The sequence below is a fragment of the Rhinatrema bivittatum genome, chromosome 19 (assembly GCF_901001135.1).
Source record: "Rhinatrema bivittatum chromosome 19, aRhiBiv1.1, whole genome shotgun sequence".
Taxonomy (NCBI): Eukaryota; Metazoa; Chordata; class Amphibia; order Gymnophiona; family Rhinatrematidae; genus Rhinatrema; species Rhinatrema bivittatum.
The window spans coordinates 43,275,364-43,299,005 of record NC_042633.1 but is presented as its reverse complement, the minus strand read 5'-3'; the positions used below and the strand labels follow the sequence as shown (position 1 = coordinate 43,299,005).

At 52.8% G+C, this 23,642-nt stretch overlaps 3 protein-coding genes across 3 annotated transcripts in view; 1 reads left to right on the top strand and 2 right to left on the bottom strand.

Annotated features, from left to right (window-relative positions):
* LOC115080754 (WD repeat domain-containing protein 83-like) overlaps positions 1-7,263 on the top strand; it is a 44,960-nt gene extending 37,697 nt beyond the window's left edge. Inside the window, exons 2-4 of the mRNA XM_029585146.1 lie at positions 6,244-6,366; positions 6,673-6,787; positions 6,888-7,263. Of these exons, the coding sequence (XP_029441006.1) occupies positions 6,244-6,366; positions 6,673-6,787; positions 6,888-7,058 (409 nt within the window). The 3' untranslated portion in view covers positions 7,059-7,263. The remainder of the gene's footprint in view (positions 1-6,243; positions 6,367-6,672; positions 6,788-6,887) is intronic.
* Positions 7,264-9,649: 2,386 nt separating this feature from the next.
* On the bottom strand, positions 9,650-18,827 carry DHPS (deoxyhypusine synthase). Its single transcript, XM_029585125.1, has 10 exons — positions 18,672-18,827; positions 15,381-15,581; positions 12,480-12,656; positions 12,056-12,177; positions 11,868-11,964; positions 11,545-11,631; positions 11,155-11,260; positions 10,938-11,041; positions 10,629-10,754; positions 9,650-10,131 (listed from the first exon to the last, which is right to left on the bottom strand). Exons 2-10 carry the CDS (start codon positions 15,573-15,575, stop codon positions 10,036-10,038), a joined length of 1,110 nt encoding a protein of 369 aa, XP_029440985.1. The 5' UTR covers positions 15,576-15,581; positions 18,672-18,827; the 3' UTR covers positions 9,650-10,035.
* A 2,541-nt stretch (positions 18,828-21,368) lies between these two features.
* Positions 21,369-23,642, bottom strand: part of FBXW9 (F-box and WD repeat domain containing 9) — a gene marked incomplete in the record, with an annotated part of 87,666 nt that continues 85,392 nt past the window's right edge. The window contains 1 exon segment of the mRNA XM_029585120.1: positions 21,369-22,591. Coding sequence (XP_029440980.1) covers positions 22,516-22,591 — 76 coding nt within the window.

The window sequence follows — 23,642 nt, the reverse complement described above, 5'->3', positions numbered from 1 at the left end:
CCATGTCTTTCTATATGTTCTGTGATTTTGATGTTTAGAACACCTTCCACTATTTTTCCTGGCACTGAAGTCAGGCTAACCGGTCTGTAGTTTCCCGGATCGCCCCTGGAGCCCTTTTTAAATATTGGGGTTACATTTGCTATCCTCCAGTCTTCAGGTACAATGGATGATTTTAATGATAAGTTACAAATTTTTACTAATAGGTCTGAAATTTCATTTTTATTTCCTTCAGAACTCTGGGGTGTATACCATCTGGTCCAGGTGATTTACTACTCTTCAGTTTGTCAATCAGGCCTACCACATCTTCTAGGTTCACCGTGATTTGATTCAGTCCATCTGAATCATTACCCATGAAAACCTTCTCCATTACGGGTACCTCCCCAACATCCTCTTCAGTAAACACTGAAGCAAAGAAATCATTTAATCTTTCCGTGATTGCCTTATCTTCTCTAAGTGCCCCTTTAACCCCTCGATCATCTAATGGTCCAACTGACTCCCTCACAGGCTTTCTGCTTCGGATATATTTAAAAAAGTTTTTACTGTGAGTTTTTGCCTCTACAGCCAATTTCTTTTCAAATTCTCTCTTAGCCTGTCTTATCAATGTCTTACATTTAACTTGCCAATGTTTATGCTTTATCCTATTTTCTTCTGTTGGATCCTTCCAATTTTTGAATGAAGATCTTTTGGCTAAAATAGCTTTTCACCTCCCCTTTTTAACCATGCCGGTAATCGTTTTGCCTTCTTTCCACCTTTCTTAATGTGTGGAATACATCTGGACTGTGCTTCTAGAATGGTATTTTTTTTAACAATGACCATGCCTCTTGGACATTTTTTACTTTTGTAGCTGCTCCTTTCAGTTTTTTCTAACAATTTTTCTCATTTTATCAGTTTCCCTTCTGAAAGTTTAGCACGAGAGCCTTGGATTTGCACACTGTTCCTTTTCTAGTCATTAAATCAAATTTGATCATATTATGATCACTATTGCCAAGCGGCCCCACCACCGTTACCTCTCTCACCAAGTCTTGTGCTCCACTGAGAATTAGATCTAAAATTGCTCCCTCTCTCGTCTGTTCCTGAACCAATTGCTCCATAAAGCTATCATTTATTCCATCCAGGAACGTTATCTCTCTAGTGTAACCCGATGATACATTTACCCAGTCTATATTGGGGTAATTGAAGTCTCCCATTATTACTGCGCTACCAATTTGGTTAGCTTCCCTAATTTCTCTTAGCATTTCACTGTCCATCTCACCATCTTGACCAGGTGGACGGTAGTATACCCCTATCACTGTAGTCTTCCCTGACACAAGGGATTTCTACCCATAAAGATTCAATTTTGTATTTAGTCTCATGCAGGATGTTTATCCTGTTGGACTCTATGCCATCCCGGACATAAAGCGCCACACCTCCTCCCGGGTGCTCCTCTGTCATTGCAATATAATTTGTACCCCGCTATAGATCAATCAAGATTCTAACATGTTTCTAAACCCAGCTAACCCACTCACTACATCCATTCCTTTATTAAATCACTCACCGCAAGTTCGAGACCTAGGTGTCATTCTAGACGATCAGCTTAACCTTAAAAAATTTATAAGCACCACCACTAAAGACTGTTTCTACAAGCTTCAAGTCCTGAGAAAGCTGAAACCTCTTCATTTCAACGATTTCCGGTTGGTTCTTCAAGCCATTATTCTATCAAAAATTGATTATTGCAATTCACTTCTCTTCGGCCTCCCAATCTCATACTTCAAACCCCTCCAATTGTTACAAAACTCTGCAGCTAGAGTCCTTACAAATACGAATAAAAGAGATCACAATACCCCCATTCTCAAACTCCTCCATTGGCTTCCAATTAAGCAAAGGATTCTTTTTAAAGTGCTCACAGTAATTCATAAATCAATTCACAATATAGCCCCACTTCACTTAAGTACCCAACTTCATCTTCACTCTTCATCTAGACCCATCAGAGGAGCATATAAAGGCACTCTCCATGTTCCTTCAACAAAATCTTCGCTTCAGAAACGTATCATATCCTCTGCTGGCCCCATTCACTGGAACGCGCTCCCGCCAGACATCCGTCTAGAGATCTGCCACTCTACATTCAAAAAGAGACTTAAAACTTGGCTCTTTAAAGAAGCTTTTACAGAACCATAAACACTTCCACTTCAGCTAGTAAGAGTCTTGCTGCAGGTCTCATGTAACTATTCTGATGTGCTTCTTTGTTTTTACTGCTAAATGAGTTGTTTGAGCCTATATGCTTTTATTACAATGTTAATTTTGAATCTATTTACCCTTTTCCAAGTTCCATATCCTTGTTCTTTGTAATGCCTCTTGGCAAAAATGTATGTTTCTGTTTCAATGTAAACTGATGTGATCTGTATTCCATACAGGAACATGGTATATAAAAATCTATAAATAAATAAATATAGCACTGTCCCATTGGTTATCCTCTTTCCACCATGTCTCTGAGATGCCAATTAAGTCTGTCATCATTCACTGCTATACATTCTAATTCTCTCATCTTACTTCTTAGACTTCTGGCATGAGCATACAAACATTTCAAAGTTTGTTTTTTGTTTATTTTCATTCTGCTTTTTAATTGATAGGGATAAGTTAGAATTTTTTAGCTCAGGTGAGTTTTTAGTTACAGGCACTTGGACTACTTTTCTAATTATTGGAACCTCACTGTCAGGATGCCCTAATTCTAATGCATCATTAGTATCCTTTGAAGATACCTCTCTCCGAACCATGAGCTGCTGAGCGACTGTCGGCTTTCCCCTTACAGCAGCTTTTAAACTAGAACAATCTCCTTTTTAAAGGTTAGCGCCAGCAGTCTGATTCCACCCTGGTTAAGGTGGAGCCCATCCCTTCGGAAGAGTCTCCCCCTTCCCCCAAAAGGTTTCCCCAGTTCCTAACAAAACTGAATCCCTCTTCCTTGCACCATCGTCTCATCCACGCATTGAGACTCCGGAGCTCTGCCTGCCTCTGGTGACCTGCCCGTGGAACAGGGAGCATTTCAGAGAATGCTACCCTGGAGGTTCTGGATTTAATCTTTCTACCTAAGAGCCTAAATTTGGCTTCCAGAACCTGCCTCCCACATTTTCCTATGTCGTTGGTGCCCACATGTACCACGACAGCCGGCTCCTCCCCAGCACTGTCTAAAATCCTATCTAGGTGATGCGTGAGGTCTGCCACCTTCGCACCAGGTAGGCAAGTTACCAGGCGATCCTCACGTCCACCAGCCACCCAGCTATCCTCATTCCTAATAATCGAATCACCAACTATGATGGCTGACCTAACCCTTCCCTCCTGGGCAATAGGCCTTGGGGAGATATCCTCAGTGTGAAAGGACAATGCATCACCTAGAGAGCAGGTCCTTGCTACAGGATCCTTTCCTGCTACACCTGGTTGGTGCTCTCCCATCATGAGACCACCTTCCTCCAAGGCAGCACCAGGGCTGCCAGTCTGAAGTTGGGACTTGACTACTATGTCCCTGAAGGTCTCATGTATATACCTCTCTGTCTGCCTCAGCTCCTCCAGGTCTGCCACTCTAGCCTCCAAAGATCGGACTCGTTCTCTGAGAGCCAGGAGCTCTTTGCATCGCATGCTCATGTACAACTTCTCACCGGTGGGTAAAAAATCATACATGTGACACTCGATGCAAAAGACTGGGAGGCCCCCCCCTCTTGCTGCTGGACTGCTGCCTTCATCTCAATTTTGATCAGTTCCTAGTTAAGTTTTAGGTTGCTATGGGAGTAGGAATGAGTCTAACTTCCTTTAAATGTATTAGTGAATTCACTATGTGTCTGGTAGTGGCCTACAGGGGTCTGATCGAATTCTCAAAGTTTTTGTTGATTTTTTTTTTTTTGTGAAAGTGGCACCTGCCTATAAATTAAGGGATGAGCTTGGGGTGGGTGGGTGAGGGTTGGGAAATACAGTCTAACTTCAGTTAGTCAGCCTGAGTGACTCACTGCTCCCTTGATTAACAAATGTTGTTCCCTATTCAAACCCAATCACACCACCTCAACACCTTTCCAAGGTGAGTAACGGAGCTGAACTATTTCAACTTTTTTACTTTGGTATATACTGCTCCTAGCTTATTTCTAGCTTCTGGCTACTTTTTTTGTGGGGGGTTTTTTCTTCAATACAATGCACTCAGTATTAAATACAAACACTCAGCTCTTTAAAAGTCTGGAGAACACTCAGTGCTGCAGACTTTTAAAAATAAACACAATACCTACTGCTACCTTATTGACTGACTAAATACAAACAGTCTAACTTGTTTATTCACTGCCTTTCTAGTAAAGGCACAAACACACTAAATAATATTCCCACATGGTTAACTTTGCCCCAAAGTCAATGTCCCAAGCAAAAACTTACTGATTCCTTTCAGCTCCTGCTCGCTGCGAAGGAACGGCCGGGACCGGGCTGTGCCCCGCCTCCTCCCCCTGCCGTCCAATCGCAGCAGCAGGAAGGGGCGGGGCTGCAGCAGGACTCCCCTGTGATAGGCTCCCACCCTGCCTGTCTCGCCCTCACATCCATGGCGGAGCTGTAGCTTCCGGTCGGTGACCGAGAGCCCGGCCCTGCGCTCCGAGAGCGGGCAGCGTCTGCCCTGCCGAGAAAAGCCGCTTAGCACGGAAGGAGCAATGGGGGCTAAGGCTGGGGGGAAGCGCGGGTTCTGGCCCAGGCATGAGCGGCCCTTTATGGCCTCCCCCTCCCCAGGCTTTAAGCTTGCAAACCGTGCAAAGGTCCCCGAGGTTTAAGCGGCTCTTCCCGCCAGCCTGCTCTCACTGCTCCGTGTTCACGGTCTGATTGTGACAGAGGGGTTCGCATGGAACCAGAAATCGGTTAAATAAACAAATGAATGAATGACGGAGGGATGCGATGTGTGTGAGAGAGGGTGAGCGGTAAATATCGCACACGGGGAAGGCTAAATCTGTCCTGGGGGCTTCCTTTCCCAGGGCAGTGCTGGACGGTCTGTGCCGGTGAGAGATGGCTCAGAAGCTCCCCCGCAGCCCGGGTCTAACAGCCCCTGCTAGAAACCCATAATCTCTGCACGTTTAATGTTTGTTTGCATAGGGGAGGAGGTTTCACCGCGCACTGTGTGCGTTAGAAAGATTCTTTTATTTTAAGAGAGAACATTTCATTCTTGTGAGTGCGGGCGAGGATCTGTTAATCACCGGAGGGTGTAATACAAGAGAGTCCTGGAAAGAGGGGTAAAACCCCGGAGCCTCTGTCCCCGGCTGCCCGGAGAGTGCAGAGCCGGCTGTGAAGGGCTGGTCCTTAGGCTGGAGTCCTGTGCTAGGAGAAGAATAAGGGGTAAAAACCCGGGTTACAGTCTGTAACCGGCTGACTGGTGGCTCAGCAGCTAGGTGGGGGCCAGTGTAGGTGAGTGGTGCGGGTGGATGGGGAGGAGGGGGTCAGTTAGACCTGTGTTCCAAGCATATTCCGGTGAATACCTCTAATGAGAAAGAGCCTTAATTAATAACAAGAAAGAGCCACCAGCAGACTGGGGGTTTTACTACTTTCTACCAGGGAAAATGGCCCAAATTTCACCAAAACTACCCCTTTTTGGTCCTTGTGATCAGAAACATCCTCTGTCGCGGAGAGGATGTTACAACCCACGGTGTTACTGAGCTGGTGGGGCTTCGAACCCACAACCTCAATGTTACTAACCCGGCTCCCAACCCTTGGGTCAGCGAGGCTTTCACACTAAGTTTTTTTCGGAACTTATATTTGACCTTTTCAGGGAATAAAAACGCCGCCCCACCCACCTCCTAAAAGATAAGAGGTAAAAACCCGGAAGAGTCTGTACTCAGCTGACTGGTGGCTCAGCAGCTCTGTCCGATGGCTCCGTTACAGGGATTTGCTCGAATATACGAGGGCGCGGGTTCGAGTCTAGCTTAGCCAGAAGCTAGGTGGGGGCCAGTGTAGGGAAGTGGTGCGGGTGGATGGGGAGGAGGGGGGTCAGTTAGACCTGTGTTCCAAGCATATTCCGGTGAATACCTCTAATGAGAAAGAGCCTTAATCAATAAGAAGAAAGAGCCACCAGAGCTGGGGCTTTTACTACTTTCTACCAGGCAAAAATGGCCCAAATTTCACCAAAACTACCCCTTTCTAGTCTCTGTGATCAGTAACATCCTCTGTCGCGGAGAGGATTTTACAACCCATGGTGTTACTGAGCTGGTGGGGCTCCTGTTCTATTGACTTGAGTGTGCGTTGCTGGGATTGCCTCTCCTGCAGGCCGGAAACCCTAGGTCCTGTCACCAGTGTGGATTTCAGTAAAGATGGACAGTGCATGCTGGCCTCCAGCCTGGACACCACCCTGCGGCTGCTGGACAGAGATACAGGGGAGCTGCTGGGAGAGTAAGTGGTGTAAGGCTGGCAGTGAGGCCACACTGACTGAGAACAGGTTCTGTTATTTTATTAATGCAAGAATACAGGAGGATGCATTTAAGGGGATAACAGCACATGCACGAGGGTCTTTGCTTCCTTCTGTAAATCAGTGTCCCTAAATAGGAAGGGGCAGGTCCATCCGCTGGTAGCAGGAGGCAGTAAGCAGGGCTTAGTGGGGTGCCCAGCACCAGAGAATGATTGCACAACATACGGGGGCCTGATGAGACCTGGAGGTGGGGGTTCCCCCTAACTCAGACGTATGCTCGCCTGCCTTAGATATAGCGGCCACCAGAACCGGGATTGTAAGCTGGAATGCTGCCTGACTGAGAAGGACACGCACGTAGTGAGCGGCTCGGAGGACGGACGCATTTACTTCTGGGACCTGGTGGAGGTGAGAAGCAGGCCCGAGTGAGCGAGAGTCTGGATGCCCCTAGCAGGGGCTATAACTCACTGCTGCCCAGTCTCACGCGTATCTTCCCTCTCCCCTGCAGGGATCGCTTGTGCTCAGTCTCCCTGCAGGGAAAGGGGTGGTACAGTCCTTGTCCTACCACCCCAGCGAGCCCTGCCTACTCACAGCCCTAGAAGGAAACCTACAGCTCTGGAGAGACCCGTTCTACACCCTGGAAGGTGACCCGGCTTCAGCTGCAGAACAGGCGACATGAAAGCCACAGCTCAGCAGCTCCCACCTGCATCAGTGTATCAGAGAAGGAGAGCCAAGCTCCAGTGCTCCTCCACCCCGACGCTCCCTGCACTGTTGGCCAGAGTCCACCTTTCCTTTGTGTTGACATTCATGGCTGCCTATTGCTCTGGTGTTGAATAGCTGTATTTACTTTTTTCCTTTCTAATTAAAAATTGCTCTTAACAAGAGACAGTTGTGATGCCTAAGTGACTACAGATGAGCGGGAGCATGCAGAATGGGTCTCCTGCAACACCGTGATTCAAAGACAGAACAGAGAAGGGTGTCCCGTTCCCCCCACCGCTTCTGCTTCCACCGATAATGATCCCGAGGTCAAGGAAGCACAGCTGTTCCCTACCTGCCCATGCCTGACATTGGGGGGGATGAGAACCCAGCAAGGACAATACAACTGTCACCTACTCCCACTATCCCCCCCCAAGTTTTACTACGTCTAGAAGCAGCCTGCAGTAAACCCCTGTACACCCATGCCACTCACATTTCCCAGATCAGGGGGTTTATGCATCCCTACGAGCAGACGCAGGCAGAGAACAAAACGTTGGGACACTGCTACGTAACCGAGAGCGCCACCTGCAGGCCCTCAGTATTTCTCTGGCTGCAGCAGACGGTGGAGGTGCAAAGCTGCAGTCCTGACGGACCTGGAGTGGTGGAGACTGAGCGCTCCCCGGAGGTGCCAGGTTCCCCTGGAGGGCTATTCCTCCGGTTGAGCCTGGCGAACGGGGGTTGGATAGCCCTGGTGGTTATAGGCCGGGAGTCCTGGGGCCCCTTAGGGACTGACTGCCTCTGTGGGTCCTGAAGTCCCCTCCTGTCAGGGTTATTTATTCTCTTTGTTCTTTGGTGTTTAGTTAGTTTAAAAAAAAAAAAACAAAGAAAGGTAAAAGCAGCTTCCTTGCAGGCTCGGAGAGGGGCAGCCCGGATGAGTGGCCTGCACAGCGGCGCCGGGAGCAAAACCCCCAGAGGTATTAGGTGTGTGCAGGGGGCGGGGGGGAAATGGCTGGAGTGTGAGTGGCAGAAAGATCCCCGGTGATGATTAATTCTCTAAGGCGCCGTGCTGTGCGTGTGGCCTCCGCTGCGCGCATTTCCCCACGCCGTTTTTATTGCCGCGCACTGCTGGCAGCAGTATCTCGCGGCACCTTATTTTCAGGCCTCTGTCTTCCAGCAGGTGGTGCACCCCTGGTTTCGCCGTTTTCTCTGTCCGACGGGGGGGCGGGGAGGGAGCGAGCCTGCGGCGTTTTGTGCGCAGGGAAAGGGAGCTCAAGCACGCTGACCAGGGTTCCTCCGCTAAGGGTCTGAAGACCGCGAGGCCCTCCCGCTCGACTGGGGCCAGCAGCGGGGCCCCAGGTGCCCGCTTCCACTTTGGTGGAGGGGGACGGGACTACCCCCATCTCTGTCTCCGGCGGTGCCGTGGAACAAAGAGGAGGATGCGGGCTCAGTTCCCGGGAGGCCGGAGGGGGCTTTCCCTGAATTTGTCTTCCTCCTGCACAAGGCTTCACTGGCTAGGGAAGCAGGTAAATGAAGGCTGAAGAAGAGGTCTAGGGGTCCATCCAGGATTCAAGGGGGGCCCCGTTCCGCATGAGCTGGTTTGGATCGAGGGGGATCCCAGCGACTCCGCGCCAGTGGCGGCCCCGGAGGGGGTGCAGCACCCCCACCCGGTTGAAGGCAGCCATTAGCTCGGCCTGTGTTTGTTAAGGGCCCTGCTTCTCCCACAGGCCACGCGAGCACATGCAGCCTCTGGGGCCGAGGGTCAGTTAACGACTCCCCGGGAGATCTGCAGGGTCGCCGGGCGGTCCTCGCTTCGTACGTTGACCAAACGTCGCTGGTTGGATGTTTGAGCGCAAGAGGATGCGTCTCCCGGCAGTACCGGCTCTACTGGCGTAGGGTGGCTTGGGTACATCCCACACGGGTCTGGACTGAGCCGGGTACGTACAGGGGAAGGAACCTTGGTTCTTACCTGCGTTCCTGTAGTACAGATCAATCCACAGACCCACGCCAGTGTTGCTTGTTAACACCGTGGAGTTTCATAGTTGGTACTCGGGTGGGTGGCTCTCCGGTTCGGGGGCATCCAATCCTAGGCTTTTCGATAGCCCTGCTATAAGGGGGGTAGGTTGTTTGGATCTTGGCTTGGGTACAGGTCAGTACCGAGGGGCTGCGGGTGGCGCTCTTGGTTATGCAGCAGTGTCCCGAAGGTTTGTCCTCTGCTGGCAGGGATGAATAAACCCCACGGGTCTGGACTGATCTTCTGTATTTACAGGAATGAAAATTAGCAGGCAAGAACCACTTCTCCTGCCACCAGCCCCTCTCTTCCCAGACGGGAGCCCTTCCGAGCCCCAGCAGTCTCGTTACTGCCAGCACGGCCCGGACCTGTCCCCTGCACTAGTTCCAGCTCCTTCCAAGCTCCTGTCTTATTTGTGATCTGCCTTTTAAAACACCCATCTCACACACTCCATTTCTTCCTGGTGGAGACAGAAGGGACACCTGGAGCGGCAGTAACTGAAACCACAGGCATCAGCCAGACGGGGGGACAAGCCCCAGGGGTGGAGTCCACAGAGAGACCGCTACTAAACAGGCTGAAATTATTATTATTATTATTTTTTTTTTTACAATTCAAAGACAAAGAACACTCTCCCCCACCCATTCCCTAGGAAAAAGCTGTACACTGTATCTCACCGCAGCCACTCACACAGCTGAACAAGGCCAGCGCCTGGGGGGACCACTAGAGACCGTTACCAGAGGCTCCTGCCCGTCTGCCACACGGGGCACTCGGCTGGAAGTGGCCTTGCCGTAATGCTCGGGATCCTGTTAGGCGGCTATCACAGTTCTGGACGAAGGGGATGGTTTCATGCAGTCAGGAGGGTGCTGCCAGCACTAACAGGGGGCCCCACACTGTCCTCCAGTCCGACATCCCTCTCTCCTCTCTCACCGCACGCGCCGAGTCCCGGCCCTGCTCAGTCCTGCTTCTTCTCCACGGCAAACGCATCGAGCTTCTGCGCGAACGTCTGTGCCACCAGCAGCGGGAACACCAGGGAGGCATCGGCATGGACCTGGGAGAGGAAGCCGAACACGGTGAGAAGCACTGGCAGAGGGCAGACGGCCTGCAGCTCAGGCAGGAACAGAACATCTGCAGCACAGAGAGGGACAGGCACCACCCCCCCCACATCTCCAAGGGCCAGCAAGGACAGGAATCCCTGACTTAGGACGTGCACTGCTGCGACCTGAGGGCAATGCAAGGTAAATAATTATTCGCCGTGACTGTCTTACAAAGCAGCACCTGTTGCGGCCCTCAGCAGGCTCCAGGGAGAGGAAGCTTCTATGTGACGGAGCAATACAGCTAAACCCTGCTTCTCTATGGCCACGGGGAGAGGGGAGCCCGTCTGTGGCAGCAAAAGGCAACCGATAAAAGGGGCCACCCGCTTCCTTTCTGGATCTCGCAGGCTGCTCCGGTTCCCTTGTGTTATCCCCGTTCTCCAGATACAGCAAATTAGTGTAAAGATAAACCAGGAGAGGGAGTCCCCCGCCCCCTCCCAGGAAACCCACCTACCTTCACTGGATGGGCATCCATGCGGATCTTCCCCCAGGACACTGCCTCGTCCGGCCTCGCTCCTGCATCGGAGCCGTCAAACTCCTGGGCTGTGTTAATGTAAACGGCAAAGTCGGCTCCATTCCTCTGTGTGCGCGACAGAAAGAAAGAGAGAGAGAGAGAGAGAACGTTATCTGCGGGGGGGGGGGGGGGGGGGGGGGGGGGGGGAAAGATGGGCCAAATGCCAACGTCTGCCAAACATACAAGCGAACAGCAGCGGCTGCAGTCCCAGGGCCTGCCAGCAGGAGTCCCCGGGCCCAGCGCACTCACCATGAGGTTAGCGTTGGCGATGTGGTGCTTGATCAGGCCGCCGCCCAGTATGATCATCCCGGACTTTCTGGCAAACACAGCCTGACAGTTCAGCCGTCGAATATCTGAGGAAGATACAAACAACCCCTCAGGTTCTCTCGGTGGCTTTCCCCGTCCGTTTCCTCCGAGAGTGAAGCGCGCGCGCGGGGCGGAGCGGTAAAGTGAAGGCGGAACATACCCTCCACGATGTCCAGCACCAGACCAGGGTTCTTGTAGGAATGGAAATAGATCATGTCCCCCAAGGAGCCGTCGGTCAAGGCCGGGCTGAAGACGGGGATATTGTTCTGTGAGGGGACAGCAAGAGAGGCCGTGAGGGCCCCGCAGGAAGGCAGCGCGTGAGTCAAGAGATGCACCGGTCCCTTATGAAGCCAGGTTACGCCCGCTTTCCATGCATCCCTTTCCCTCACCACCCCAGCCCTCTCCCCCCCGGCACACAGTTTCTCTTCCTCACCATGATCCTTGTCAAAGAGGGGCCGTGGCTGGCCTTGCCGTGTGATCCCACCACATAACCTCTCTCTCTCTCTGCAATCCTGGCCCACGACTCGCCCCCGGATCCCCCCAGCCTTACCTTCTGCGCCCAGTAATACACCGAGTCGGGGTTATTTATTTCTTTCCCTAAGCGGGCAATCATCTTCGACGGCGTCCACTTCACTCCCTGCAAAGGGAAAGGGAAGGGGGGGGGGGTGCTGGTTACTGGGGCTTGGCTCAGAACAACCCCCCCTTTTCCCCAAGAAGCAGTAGCTTACAGCCGCCAAAGTCCATGCAAAAAAAAACAAAAGAGTTTGCAAACACTTTGCAGTTACGTGTTGGGGGGGGAGTCTTGGTAACATTCCCCCCCCCACTTCACACGAAGGGGGTTTTGGCTGTGCTGGGACCACCCCCGCTCCTCACCTCCGTATTCTGCTCCAGAACCATCTGGTCCAGGATGGGCATCAGCCAATCTTCAAACTTGCAGTAGTTGTTGTTGGGCACCAGCAGATTCCCGATCCTGAGGGAAGAGGAAATTAAAAACAGGGCGGGGTTTGTCTCCTGCTGCTCAGCAGGGGGGGGGGGGGGGCAGCCGCCTCCTGCCACCTTACCTGTTGATGCCGTTGGGTCTCAGCTCCCTGCCCTTCAGGCTGAAGTCCCCCAGGTAGGTGGGGGCCAGACACTTAATGATGTCCTCTTCCACCCCCCCAGCGGTGGTCACCAGGACGTCCACCTAGAGCGGCACCAAAGCACAATTGAGTCGGTGGCCCCTGTATCTCAAGGACCCCCCCCCCCCCCCCCAATATGGGCCGACGCCATCTTTCTCAGAGATTTCTGAGCTCGGTCCACGGAAGCCGCCTGCGGCCAGAGCACCTCTCTGTTTATATATTTAAGAACGTTTCTATTCCACCTCTAGCGACGAATCACAATGCATAACAAAAAACCATAACAATCATAAATAAAACATACAAATCAATTAAAAATATAAATAAAAAAAAATAATCAAATACAAATGTGTCAATAATTGCTGCTTGCCATGTTGTGCTGCACCAGGTAGCGGATGGACTCGCGGATGCCAGAGCTGATCATGTTGGAGGTGTAGCCCAGGAATATGGTGCAGCCGGTCCGCTCCCTCTGACACGGGTTCAGGTTAATGGGATTCTCCTCCTCCTCCTCTTCGTCCTGGCTTTGAGGCTCCAGTTTCTTCTCGATCTGAAACCACAGCGAAGAAAGCAAGCTTGCTTACTGTGAGCTGTTCCCCGTAAACGGCACTAGGAGCTAGCCATGGTAGCTGGGTGACATCATCCAACGGCACCGAACAGGCTCGCCTCTCCTAGCTCAGGTGAGCTTTACTGAGCACGTGCAGGAGCCCACACGCAGGTGTTGCCCCAAGAGCCTCCTCAGTCTGTTTGCAAGCTAACTAGCCATGTAGTTGACTCTCCAGGGAGGAGGCCGGGTATCTCATGGCTAATTCATCCTGCCATCTATGGAAAACACTGTTACGGTAAGAAAACTTGCTTTTTCAGTCGATAAGCAGGTTGTATTAGCCATGACATGTGGGGAGTCCCAACCGGAGGGCTGCAGTGGAGTGTTACTGAAAAGCAAGCTGAACTCCATCGAGGCAAGTAAACTACTCAGAGAGTATATTATGTAACATCGCTTGTCTAAAAAGGTACCCTCTGTACTTGATAAGTTTTGCGCCGATGATGAAGTGGCAGCCTTGCAGCTGTCTTCCAGATGTGCTTCTCTCGCAAGTGGGCAATAGAGGCGGCCAAGCCTCTGATCCGATAAGCTTTAACCGAATTGGCAAGATTAAATCCTGCCGATGCACAGCAGTGCTGGATACGTCCAGCTATCCAGATGGGCAAGGTGTGCACTTTGTACGCTTGGTCGATTAAGGATCAAATGAGCTGTGCAGCCTGGCAATGTGGCCGGAGCTCATTTACAATACAAGGCATGGAGACGCTTCTCACCCTCGTGAACATGTGACCGCAGGAAGAACATCAGCAGTACCCTGGACTGACTGATGTGAGAAGCAGAGACTTCCTTCTGGCAGAAATTTTGGATGCGTATGGAGGTCAGCTTCACTGTGGAAGAACCGCCCGTAAGGTGGAGAGTGGACGGACAGCTCGTAACTCACTCTCAGGCCGATACAGTAAAGTTCCGCTCTCCTTGGCGCACGATTCACTAAAACTAAATTAGGGCCCACAGTAAAAAGAGGCTCTAGGGGCACTAGCGCGTCCCTAGCGCCTCTTTTTTTGACAGCAGCGGCGGCTGTCAGCGGGTTTGACAGCCGACGCTCAATTTGGCCGGCGTCGGTTCTCGAGCCCCGAAACCGGCCGCCGGCAAAACTGAGCGTCCGGTTTTCAACCCACGAGCCGATTTTAAATTTTTTTTTTTAATTTTTAATTACTTTTTAACTTTTGAAACCTCTGACTTAATATCGCCATGATATCATAGCCAGCGGTACAAAAGGGGATTTCTTCTGCGTCTCAGTGTATTCTGGGGAATGCAGACGAGATTTGGTTGTTTTATTCCTGGTTTCTGGTGTCGGCGCCGAGGGCGTCGTGTCATGCGTCAACGGCGCCGTGGTTTTCGTCGGCTCGCTTCGGTGGGTCGGCGCCATTGCTTCGCGCCGCGACGGTGTCGTTCCGTGCGTCGGAAGAGGGTGCGTCGTCCGGCGCACCTGTCTCGTAGTCGGCGTCCGGGGCCACTCAGGTCTTGGTCGATGCGTCGGATCCTCCGGCGCCGTAGGTTTGGTGGCCTGCGTCGCGTCCACCCGGCGCTGCGTCGACTGGGCGTGCGTCGCCGATTTCGACGCATGGGTCGGTTCCCGGGTATGTGTCACTACCCGCCCCGGCGCATGCGACTCTGGACGGCGTCGGCTTTTTTTCACGGGAGGGATCTCGACTCCCGGAGGCCAGATTTTTACCTCTCATGCGATTTTTCGCAGTTGGAGGTTCCATGGAAGCCGCTCGATGCTGGGGAAGACGGCGCAGTCGTGATAGCTCCCGGGGAAGAGGGGGCCTCCGATGGTGGGGCCATAGGATCCGGTCCTCGAGGTCTTCTCCCGTCTCTGTCGGCGTGCCCTCGGCACGACTCGAGCGGGTGGTCTGCTCCCAGACAACGATAGCAGCGGTCATGTCCATCTGTGGTGGACATGACCTTCCCGCACAGGCAGGGTTTGAATCCGGAAGGTCGGGGAGCGTCCTTCTTGCCTTGCTCCTTCATTTTCTTCCGTTTTTTTCTTCTATTTTTTTGGATTTTCCTGAGGAGGACTGAGGCTCCGCGTGCGATCCCGGGGCCCGGAAAAACAGACTGAGGAGAGTCGTTATCAGCGCGGGAAACCACGCGCGGCCTCAGGGCAAAGCTCTGACATCACTTAGGAAGCTCCGCCTCCCGGACCCGACTGACAGTCCCCCGTGGCAGCATGGCCAATTCAGCCCTGCCATCGACGGGAAAACGTCCTGTCTCTGAGGAGACTAAAATCTCTCTTCAAGGAATTACTTTTTTTTTTTTTTAAAGCAGCATCGAAAAGTGCTGTTGGGAGACGCTGCTTGGGCAGTGAAGCAATAGAAAAACCGGATGGGAGGAAAAATTTGTAAGAACAGACCGAGTGCATGTCCGTGTTACAGCTGGGACATAGAAGGCCGAGAAGAAAAGAAGCAACACCCAAACGGAACTCCCGCACATGCTCAGTAGAACTCAACGCTCTACTAGCTTGGAGGGAGTCCGTTCGAGGCCGCCGGATGACGTCACCCACATATCAGGGCTAATAGTGACGGAAAAAAAAAGCAGTTCCATGTTCACCAAGGCAGCCATCGAGATCCGGCTCAGCAGAGACAAGCCGGGGTGGTCCCGGCTTTGCCCTCGGTGCATCAAGGCAGCTCTGTATTTCAGCTCAACCCCCTTCCCCACCCCACCCCAGACCCTCACCATGGCGTTGATCTCGTGTATGGCCTTGCCAAAGTTAGTGGCCTGGAAGCCGCTAGTGTAGTAGGACTGGAGCAGGGCGTTGTAGTCCACTCCCTGGTTGAAGTCGTAGCCGCGCACCTGCGGCGTGCCCTCTGGGAGGCTGCTGCTGTGTCGCAGGACGGCGTCCAGGGCTTTGACGGTGAAGTCGGCTGCCATGCCTGTCTGCGAGAGGAGAGAGGGAAGCAGAAGCGGCAATCAGAGGGCATCGCCTGTGAAAAGCTGAACGCGGCTCTTTGCACAAGAAGGCTGCGGCTGGGAAATCCCGCCATCAGGGCAGGGCGAGCATCGCTTTCACCAGACGTTTCTGAGGGTTTAATAACGGTGCAGGAGACTCCCAGCCATCGCTGAAACCCCAGCGCCCGCACTAAGCCCAACCCACAGATCAGGAAGGGGGGGGGGGGGAGGGGGGGGAGGTGCAAACCGCAAGGGAAGGAGAGGAGGGTCAGGCCCGATGTTCTGCACTGGCACCTACGAGATTGTCCCTGGCTGTGAAATCTGGACACAAATTCACTTTAATAAAGGAAGCACCAGAGAGAGAGAGAGAGAGAGAGCAGTGTGTGCAACCCCGCAATGCACCCGTCTCTCAATACCTCCCTCCCCCTCTCTACCTCCCTCCCCCTCTCCCAGTCTCTGTCTCCCTCTACTTCCCTCCCCCTCTCCCAGTCTCTCTCTCTCTACCTCCCTCCCCCTCCCCATCTCTGTATAACTGTCTCTCTACCTCCCTCCCCCTCTCCCAGTCTCTCTCTACCTCCCTCCCCCTCCCCATCTCTGTATAACTGTCCCTCTACCTCCATCCCCCTCTCCCAGTCTCTCACTACCTCCCTCCTCCTCCCCCTCTCCATCTCTGTATAACTGTCTCTCTACCTCCTTTCCCCTCTCCCAGTCTCTGTATAACTGTCTCTCTCTACCTCCCTCCCCCTCTCCCAGTCTCTCTCTCTCTCAACCTCCCTCCCCCTCTCTGTATAACTGTCTCTCTACCTCCTTCCCCCTCTCCCAGTCTCTGTATAACTGTCTCTCTACCTCCCTCCCCCTCTCCCAGTCTCTCTCTCTCTACCTCCCTCCCCCTCTCCCAGTCTGTCTCTCTCTACTTCCCTCCCCCTCTCCCAGTCTCTCTCTCTACCTCCCTCCCCCTCCCCATCTCTGTATAACTGTCTCTCTCTACCTCTCTCCCAGTCTCTCTCTACCTCCCTCCCCCTCCCCATCTCTGTATAACTGACTCTCTACCTCCTTCCCCCTCTCCCAGTCTCTGTATAACTGTCTCTCTCTATCTCCCTCCCCCTCTCCCAGTCTCTCTCTACCTCCCTCCCCCTCTCCCAGTCTCTCTCTCTCTCTACCTCCCTCCCCCTCTCCAGTCTCTCTCTACATCCCTCCCCCTCTCCCAGTCTCTCCGTACCTCCCTCCCCCTCTATAACTGTCTCTCTCTACCTCCCTCCCCTCTCCCAGTCTCTCTCTCTACCTCCCTCCCCCTCTCCCAGTCTCTGTATAACTGTCTCTCTCTACCTCCCTCCCCCTCTCCCAGTCTCTCTCTCTCTACCTCCCGCCCCCTCTCCCAGTCTCTCTCTACCTCCCTCCCCCTCTCCCAGTCTCTCTCTCTCTACCTCCCGCCCCCTCTTCCAGTCTCTCTCTACCTCCTTCCCCCTCTCCCAGTCTCTGTATAACTGTCTCTCTCTACCTCCCTCCCCCTCTCCCAGTCTCTCTCTCTCTACCTCCCGCCCCTCTCCCAGTCTCTCTCTCTCTACCTCCCTCCCCCTCTCCCAGTCTCTCTCTACCTCCCTCCCCCTTTCAGTCTCTGTATAACTGTCTCTCTACCTCCCTCCCCAGTCTCTCTCTCTCTACCTCCTTCCCCTCCTTCCCCCTCTCCCAGTCTCTGTATAACTGTCTCTCTCTACCTCCCTCCCTCCCTCCCCTCCCCCCTCTCCCAGTCTCTCTCTCTCTACCTCCCTCCCCCTCTCTCTCTACCTCCTTCCCCCTCTCCCAGTCTCTGTATAACTGTCTCTCTCTACCCTACCTCCCTCCCTCCCCCTCTCCCAGTCTCTCTCTCTCTACCTCCCTCCCCCTCTCCCAGTCTCTGTATAACTGTCTCTCTCTACCTCCCTCCCCCCTCCCCAGTCCTCTCTCTCTAACCCCCGCCCCTCCCCCCCCCTCTACCAGTCTCTCTCTACACCTCTCTACCTCCCTCCCCTCCTCCCAGTATCTCTCTCTCTACCTCCCGCCCCTCCTCCCAGTCTCTCTCTCCCCTCCTCCCCCTTCTTCCCAGTCCTCCTGTATAACATGTCTGCTCTCTACCTCCCCTCCCCCTCCTCCCAGTCTCGTCTCTCTCTACCTCCCGCCCCCTCTCCCAGTCTCTCTCTCTCTCCCTCCCTCCCCCTCTCCCAGTCTCTCTCTACCTCCCTCCCCCTTTCAGTCTCTGTATAACTGTCTCTCTACCTCCCTCCCCAGTCTCTCTCTCTCTACCTCCTTCCCCCTCTCCCAGTCTCTGTATAACTGTCTCTCTCTACCTCCCTCCCCCTCTCCCAGTCTCTCTCTCTCTCTACCTCCCTCCCCCTCTCTCTCTACCTCCTTCCCCCTCTCCCAGTCTCTGTATAACTGTCTCTCTCTACCTCCCTCCCCTCTCCCAGTCTCTCTCTCTCTACCTCCCTCTCCCTCTCCCAGTCTCTCTCTCTCTACCTCCCTCCCCCTCTCCCAGTCTCTCTCTACCCTCCCTCCCCTTTCAGTCTCTGTATAACTGTCTCTCTCTACCTCCCTCCCCCTCTCCCAGTCTCTCTCTCTCTACCTCCCGCCCCCTCTCCCAGTCTCTCTCTACCTCCCTCCCCCTCTCCCAGTCTCTCTCTCTCTACCTCCCTCCCCCTCTCCCAGTCTCTGTTTAACTGTCTCTCTACCTCCCTCCCCCTCTCCCAGTCTCTCTCTACCTCCCTCCCCCTCTATAACTGTCTCTCTACCTCCTTCCCCCTCTCCCAGTCTCTCTCTCTCTCTCTACCTCCTTCCCCCTCTCCCAGTCTCTGTTTAACTGTCTCTCTACCTCCCTCCCCCTCTCCCAGTCTCTCTCTCTCTACCTCCCTCCCCCTCTCCCAGTCTCTCTCTACCTCCCTCCCCCTCTATAACTGTCTCTCTACCTCCTTCCCCCTCTCCCAGTCTCTCTCTCTCTCTCTCTACCTCCCTCCCCCTCTCCAGTCTCTCTCTACCTCCTCCCCCCCGTATGTCCCTCTATTCGTCTCTCCCTCGGTATAACTGGTTTATGGGGGTGGGTCTTACCTTGGGCTGCCCCCCCCCCCGGGAGGAGGAGATCGTCGGTTCCGCTGCTCCCGGTACCGCTCCTCCTCCCACGCAGGTCCGAGCCCCTCCCCCGCTCTCTCCCCGTAGAGGCCCAGCTGCGCTTCCCCCGACCCCTCTCCTCCTCGCTCTGCAGCTTCTCTGCTGGGCTCTCCGCCTGCGCCTCTCCCACCGGTCTCTTTCTACGGTGGCTCCGAGGGGACAGAAAGGATGAAAGCGCGCGGGCCTGGGCACGTGACTCGCAGCGCGCGCTTTTCCCCGCCGGCTCGCGGCCGCTCTAAGGAGCTGCGGTCCCAGCGCGCGCGCGCGCAGGAGCTGGGGGAGAGAGCGCGAGTCATTGCCCATGTGTTATCTTTCAGGGAATGTATGTGTGTGTATGTATGTATGTATGTATGTATGTGTGTATATATATATGTGTGAGAGATAATGCACACGTGACCATCTCTATCTTTCAGAGCCTGTCCTGAGGGCCGTGTGTGGGTCACCCATAAACTCTGCTGACTCAGAAAACGTGGGGGCAAGACTGAGTGTGGGACTGTGGCAAAGCCACGGGGGAGGGGGTACACTCTGCCTGCCAGCCTTGACCTCACCGCCTCCAGCTGTAGTCCCTCACTCGTCCTATCTGCCACAACATAGCGAGTTCTCAGCCCTCTGCCTGTGCAACTCCCCCCTCCTTCATTAGGTTACTGCTTTGTACTCTTTGAGGGGCGAGCAGGGCTGGATCACTGTGGTTCTCGAGAGCCACAAATGGGCCTAGTTTTTAGGAAAAGCCACAAAAAGTATGCATGAGAGAGATTTGCATGCACTGCCTTTCTTGTGTGCAAAAATATCTCATACACATTCCTGTGGATATTCCTGAAAACCTAACGTCTTTGTGGCTTTTGAGGTCCAGAGTTGGGCCCCCTTGGGATACTGCTTCTCTGGGGCCAATTTAAGAAGGTGCGTTCAGTAGGGCACAGTTTTACCCACAACATTGTACACATTTTCTGCAGCAAGGAGTTTTGCACAGAAAAAAAATGTGCACATAAAACTGCATCCTGCTTAGTGCCCTTGCATGGAAATCCCATGGTAATGAGGGGCATTACCTTTTACCTTCCAATGCAAAGTGATGTGCAAGCTTAACTCCTGTTACCTTAACACTGAAAATGTAACTCCTGATCAGAAGTGCAGTACAATTAGCTAATGCCATCTCCAACAGGAGTTTAATTTCCAAACTGGTGAATTATAATTTTGAAATCATGTGGTATGCACATAAACAATGTTTTCTGCTGCCATGACCTCTCACTAGTGCTCCAGGCTTGATTTGGCAAATCTGCTGGTGCTGTCCTTGCTCCTCTTGGATTATGCCCCATGCACTCTCTTCCCCCTGCATGGTTCTCGCATCGGGGATTACATTGTTTTGAGTGCAAGCATTAAGATTAATGCAGGGCTTATTACATTGGCAGCCACTAATGTCCACAGCATTTATCGTCAAGCCTGAATGATCTATGCATTAATAAAAAAAAAAAAAAAGGGATTCTTTTTCAACACTGAAGATTTGTGGGCTACTTTAGACTTGACATTTGGCTAGTTCTCACCCAACTTCAGGCTATAAATTTCGTTGACACTTGACAACACCGGGTCAGACATAGCAGTAACACTGAGCAGCACAGCCTGCTTGGGAGCCTGAGCCCTGCCAGCCCAAGAGGAAGGAACGCAGAGGGAAGAGAGTGGGGCAAGGCTGCAGGGGAGCCAGGTCCCCACCGGCTCAAGACAAGTGGCAGATACCGCTAACTGTACTGGAAGACAGGCAGGAAGGGAAGACCGAGACACAGTTCCCAGTCATTTTTGATTAACTTTTGTTAAAAGATAAACGCAAGGTCAAGACAGGCATCTCTCAGGCGCTTCCCTCACATAAACACAGACACACACTGCCCCAGCACAGGACAGTACAAGCTGCACCCATACATAGCTCTAGCGCAGCACAGTGCAAACTACACACACACTCTGCCCCACACAGCACCGTGCAAGCTACAAACACGGACACTGCCCCAGCATAGTGCAAGTTGCACGCTCACACACACACACACACACGCTGCCCTAGCACAGCAGAAGCTGCATGCACGCTCACACACACACGCTGCCCTAGCACAGCAGAAGCTGCACGCACACACACACACGCTGCCCTAGCACAGCAGAAGCTGCATGCACGCTCACACACACACACGCTGCCCTAGCACAGCAGAAGCTGCACGCACACACACACGCTGCCCTAGCACAGCAGAAGCTGCATGCACGATCACACACACACGCTGCCCTAGCACAGCAGAAGCTGCATGCACGCTCACACACACACGCTGCCCTAGCACAGCAGAAGCTGCACGCACACACACACGCTGCCCTAGCACAGCAGAAGCTGCATGCACGCTCACACACACACGCTGCCCTAGCACAGCAGAAGCTGCACGCACACACACACACCCCCCAGCACATGCTGCCCTAGGACACACACACTGCCCCTGAGCACAGGCAGCCGTAATGCAAACTTCCCTCCTACACACACAGCAGCTTTGCTCCGTGCTGACTCTAAATGAGGAGAGGGAAGTGAGGCAGCGCTCACATTCAATCTGTTCTGGATATAATGCTGGTTTTAGGAACCGTGCGTGAGAGGGAGACATATGGTGACAGATACTGCAGTGAGCAACTTCCACAAAGTACACCCAGATTTTATTGAGGAGCTGGTGGGAGGAGGGAATACATTCTTTACATAGCATCATAAAGCAAGCATAACGGACATAGAAGAGGTTCCCCCTTCCTGGTGTGGAATGGAAGAATGTGTTGCTGTGGGGGAGGCGAGGGCAGCATTCATAACGGGAGATTAGAAGGAACGCTCAGAGCCCAGCTGCCTGGTGATTTATGATAGCTACAGGCATGCACTGTTCTCGGCCTCAGAGTCTCTCATTAGGGTTGCCAACTGGCTCCAGATTTTCAGGCTAGGTTGATCCAGTCCTGGGTTTACCCCATTGCATGCTGGGTCTTATTCTGATTTCCTTATTGCATTCCCTACGAAAAGCGAGACAGCATGTACCTGAATGCAGGGGGAGTTAAAGCAGGACTGGATGAACCGGTCCTGAAAATCTGGAGCCAATTGGCAACCCTACCTCCCATGCAGCCTGCTGCAGCTACCAGTGATCTCCTACAGCACTGGCAGGAGCATGCAAGAAGCAATCCCCCCTGCCGATGTGAATCCCAGCTCCTGCCAAGCCCGAAGAGGGGACCTGAGTTACAGAGCTTTCCTTCCTCCTCCTCTCCACACACAATGACCCGTAAAATCCTGGGAGGGAGCCTGGCTATCCAGAGCCTTCCTTCATACCCTGGACCCTCTCCTCCCCTACTGACTTGTGGTGCCCGTTCCTCCACCCTGCAGGCAGTGCCCCTTGTCATGGGTAGGCAGCACGAGGGTGGAGCCTGTCTCCTGAGCGGTCACTGAACTGTGGGCACATGGACAGAAGACAATTCGGCACTAAGGACATGGACCACTTGCTATAATGCACCCCCGGCCCCTCACAAGCCCAGACTGCTTTTCAGAACATGAGATCTATGTCAGGCCTAGTGACGCGCGTGGTCAAGACAGATCTTTCCTGACCAGAAAACCCCACAATGATTCGGACATTAAATGACCGAATCAAGAAGAGTGAGCTGGGAGGGGCATCACGGGTACAGGAGGGATGGAGAGAGGGCTCCCAAGTTAGGACACAGAAACACACAGCAAACATCTCATCTGCAAACAGAGCCAGAGTCTCTTGCACAAGGAGATGGCATTGGAGAGGAGGCCCCCCTGCGCGGCTCACTCGTTCATCCTCCAGACCTCCACCGTCTGTCCTCCCGAAGCTACGGCCATCACATTCCCTTCTACACTGATCTACAAAAAGAAAAAAGGGAGAGGAAGGAGACTTAGCAGGCAGCACAGTGGTCAGGAAGTCAGTGTACACTGTGCAGGGCTGGTTCGTCAATAATCATATTAAAATCACCCAATACAATTGGCCTTTGTAGATCCACTTGGCAGGTAATCAATGTCTCCACAACTGGGGAGTAACTGCTCATCATCAAGCTGGGTGGGCAATACGGCAAGGATGTAGCCCATCTGGATGCTAATCTAAGCATCTCATGCCAATAGTAATCGTTTACATTTGCTTTTATTGTATTTATGGATCGCCAACACAAAACGGCCTGGGTGATGAACAATAAAAAGCACATAAGAATAAAAAAATACATAATAAAAACAATTATAATAAAACAAGAAGTAACATAAAAACATATAAATCTAGAAGTAAATAATCAGCTGTATCCCAGCCCTCCACACCTGCCAGGCCAGTTTTAATAGAGAAGATGAGAGGCTCTCAGCTCTGAGGGTACTAAGGAGACTTAGAGGTGTCCTGGCAGCGACGCTGGTGACCTTTTCAATGCTTCTTTAGAGTCTGGAAAAGGACGGATGTGGTTCCTATTCATAAAAATGGAAGGAGAAGAGACAGGGAACTACAGGCCGGTTACTGTGACCCTCTGTGGTGAGCAAAGTAATGGAATCACTGATAAAACAGAGGAGGAGAGGGAAGTTTCTGGAATCCAATGGATTGCAAAATCTGAGGCAGCGAGGTTTTACCAGAGGTAAATCTTGTCAGACGAATCTGATCCATGTCTTTGATTGGGTGACCAGAGAGTTGGATCAGGGGAGAGCGCTAGATGTAGAGCACTTGGATTTCGGAAAGGCCTTTGTTACTGTTCCACATAGGAGACTTATAAATAAGCTGAGCGCCCTTCGTAGAGGCCCTAGAGTGCCTGACGTTGTCACCCCCCACTCAGCCACTTTCTAAGGGTAGTGGTAAATGGCAGTCACTCCGAGGAGAGGGGCGTCACCAGCGCTGCGCCTCAGGGTCGGGTCCTGGGACCAGTTCTTTTCAACATTTTCGAGAGTGA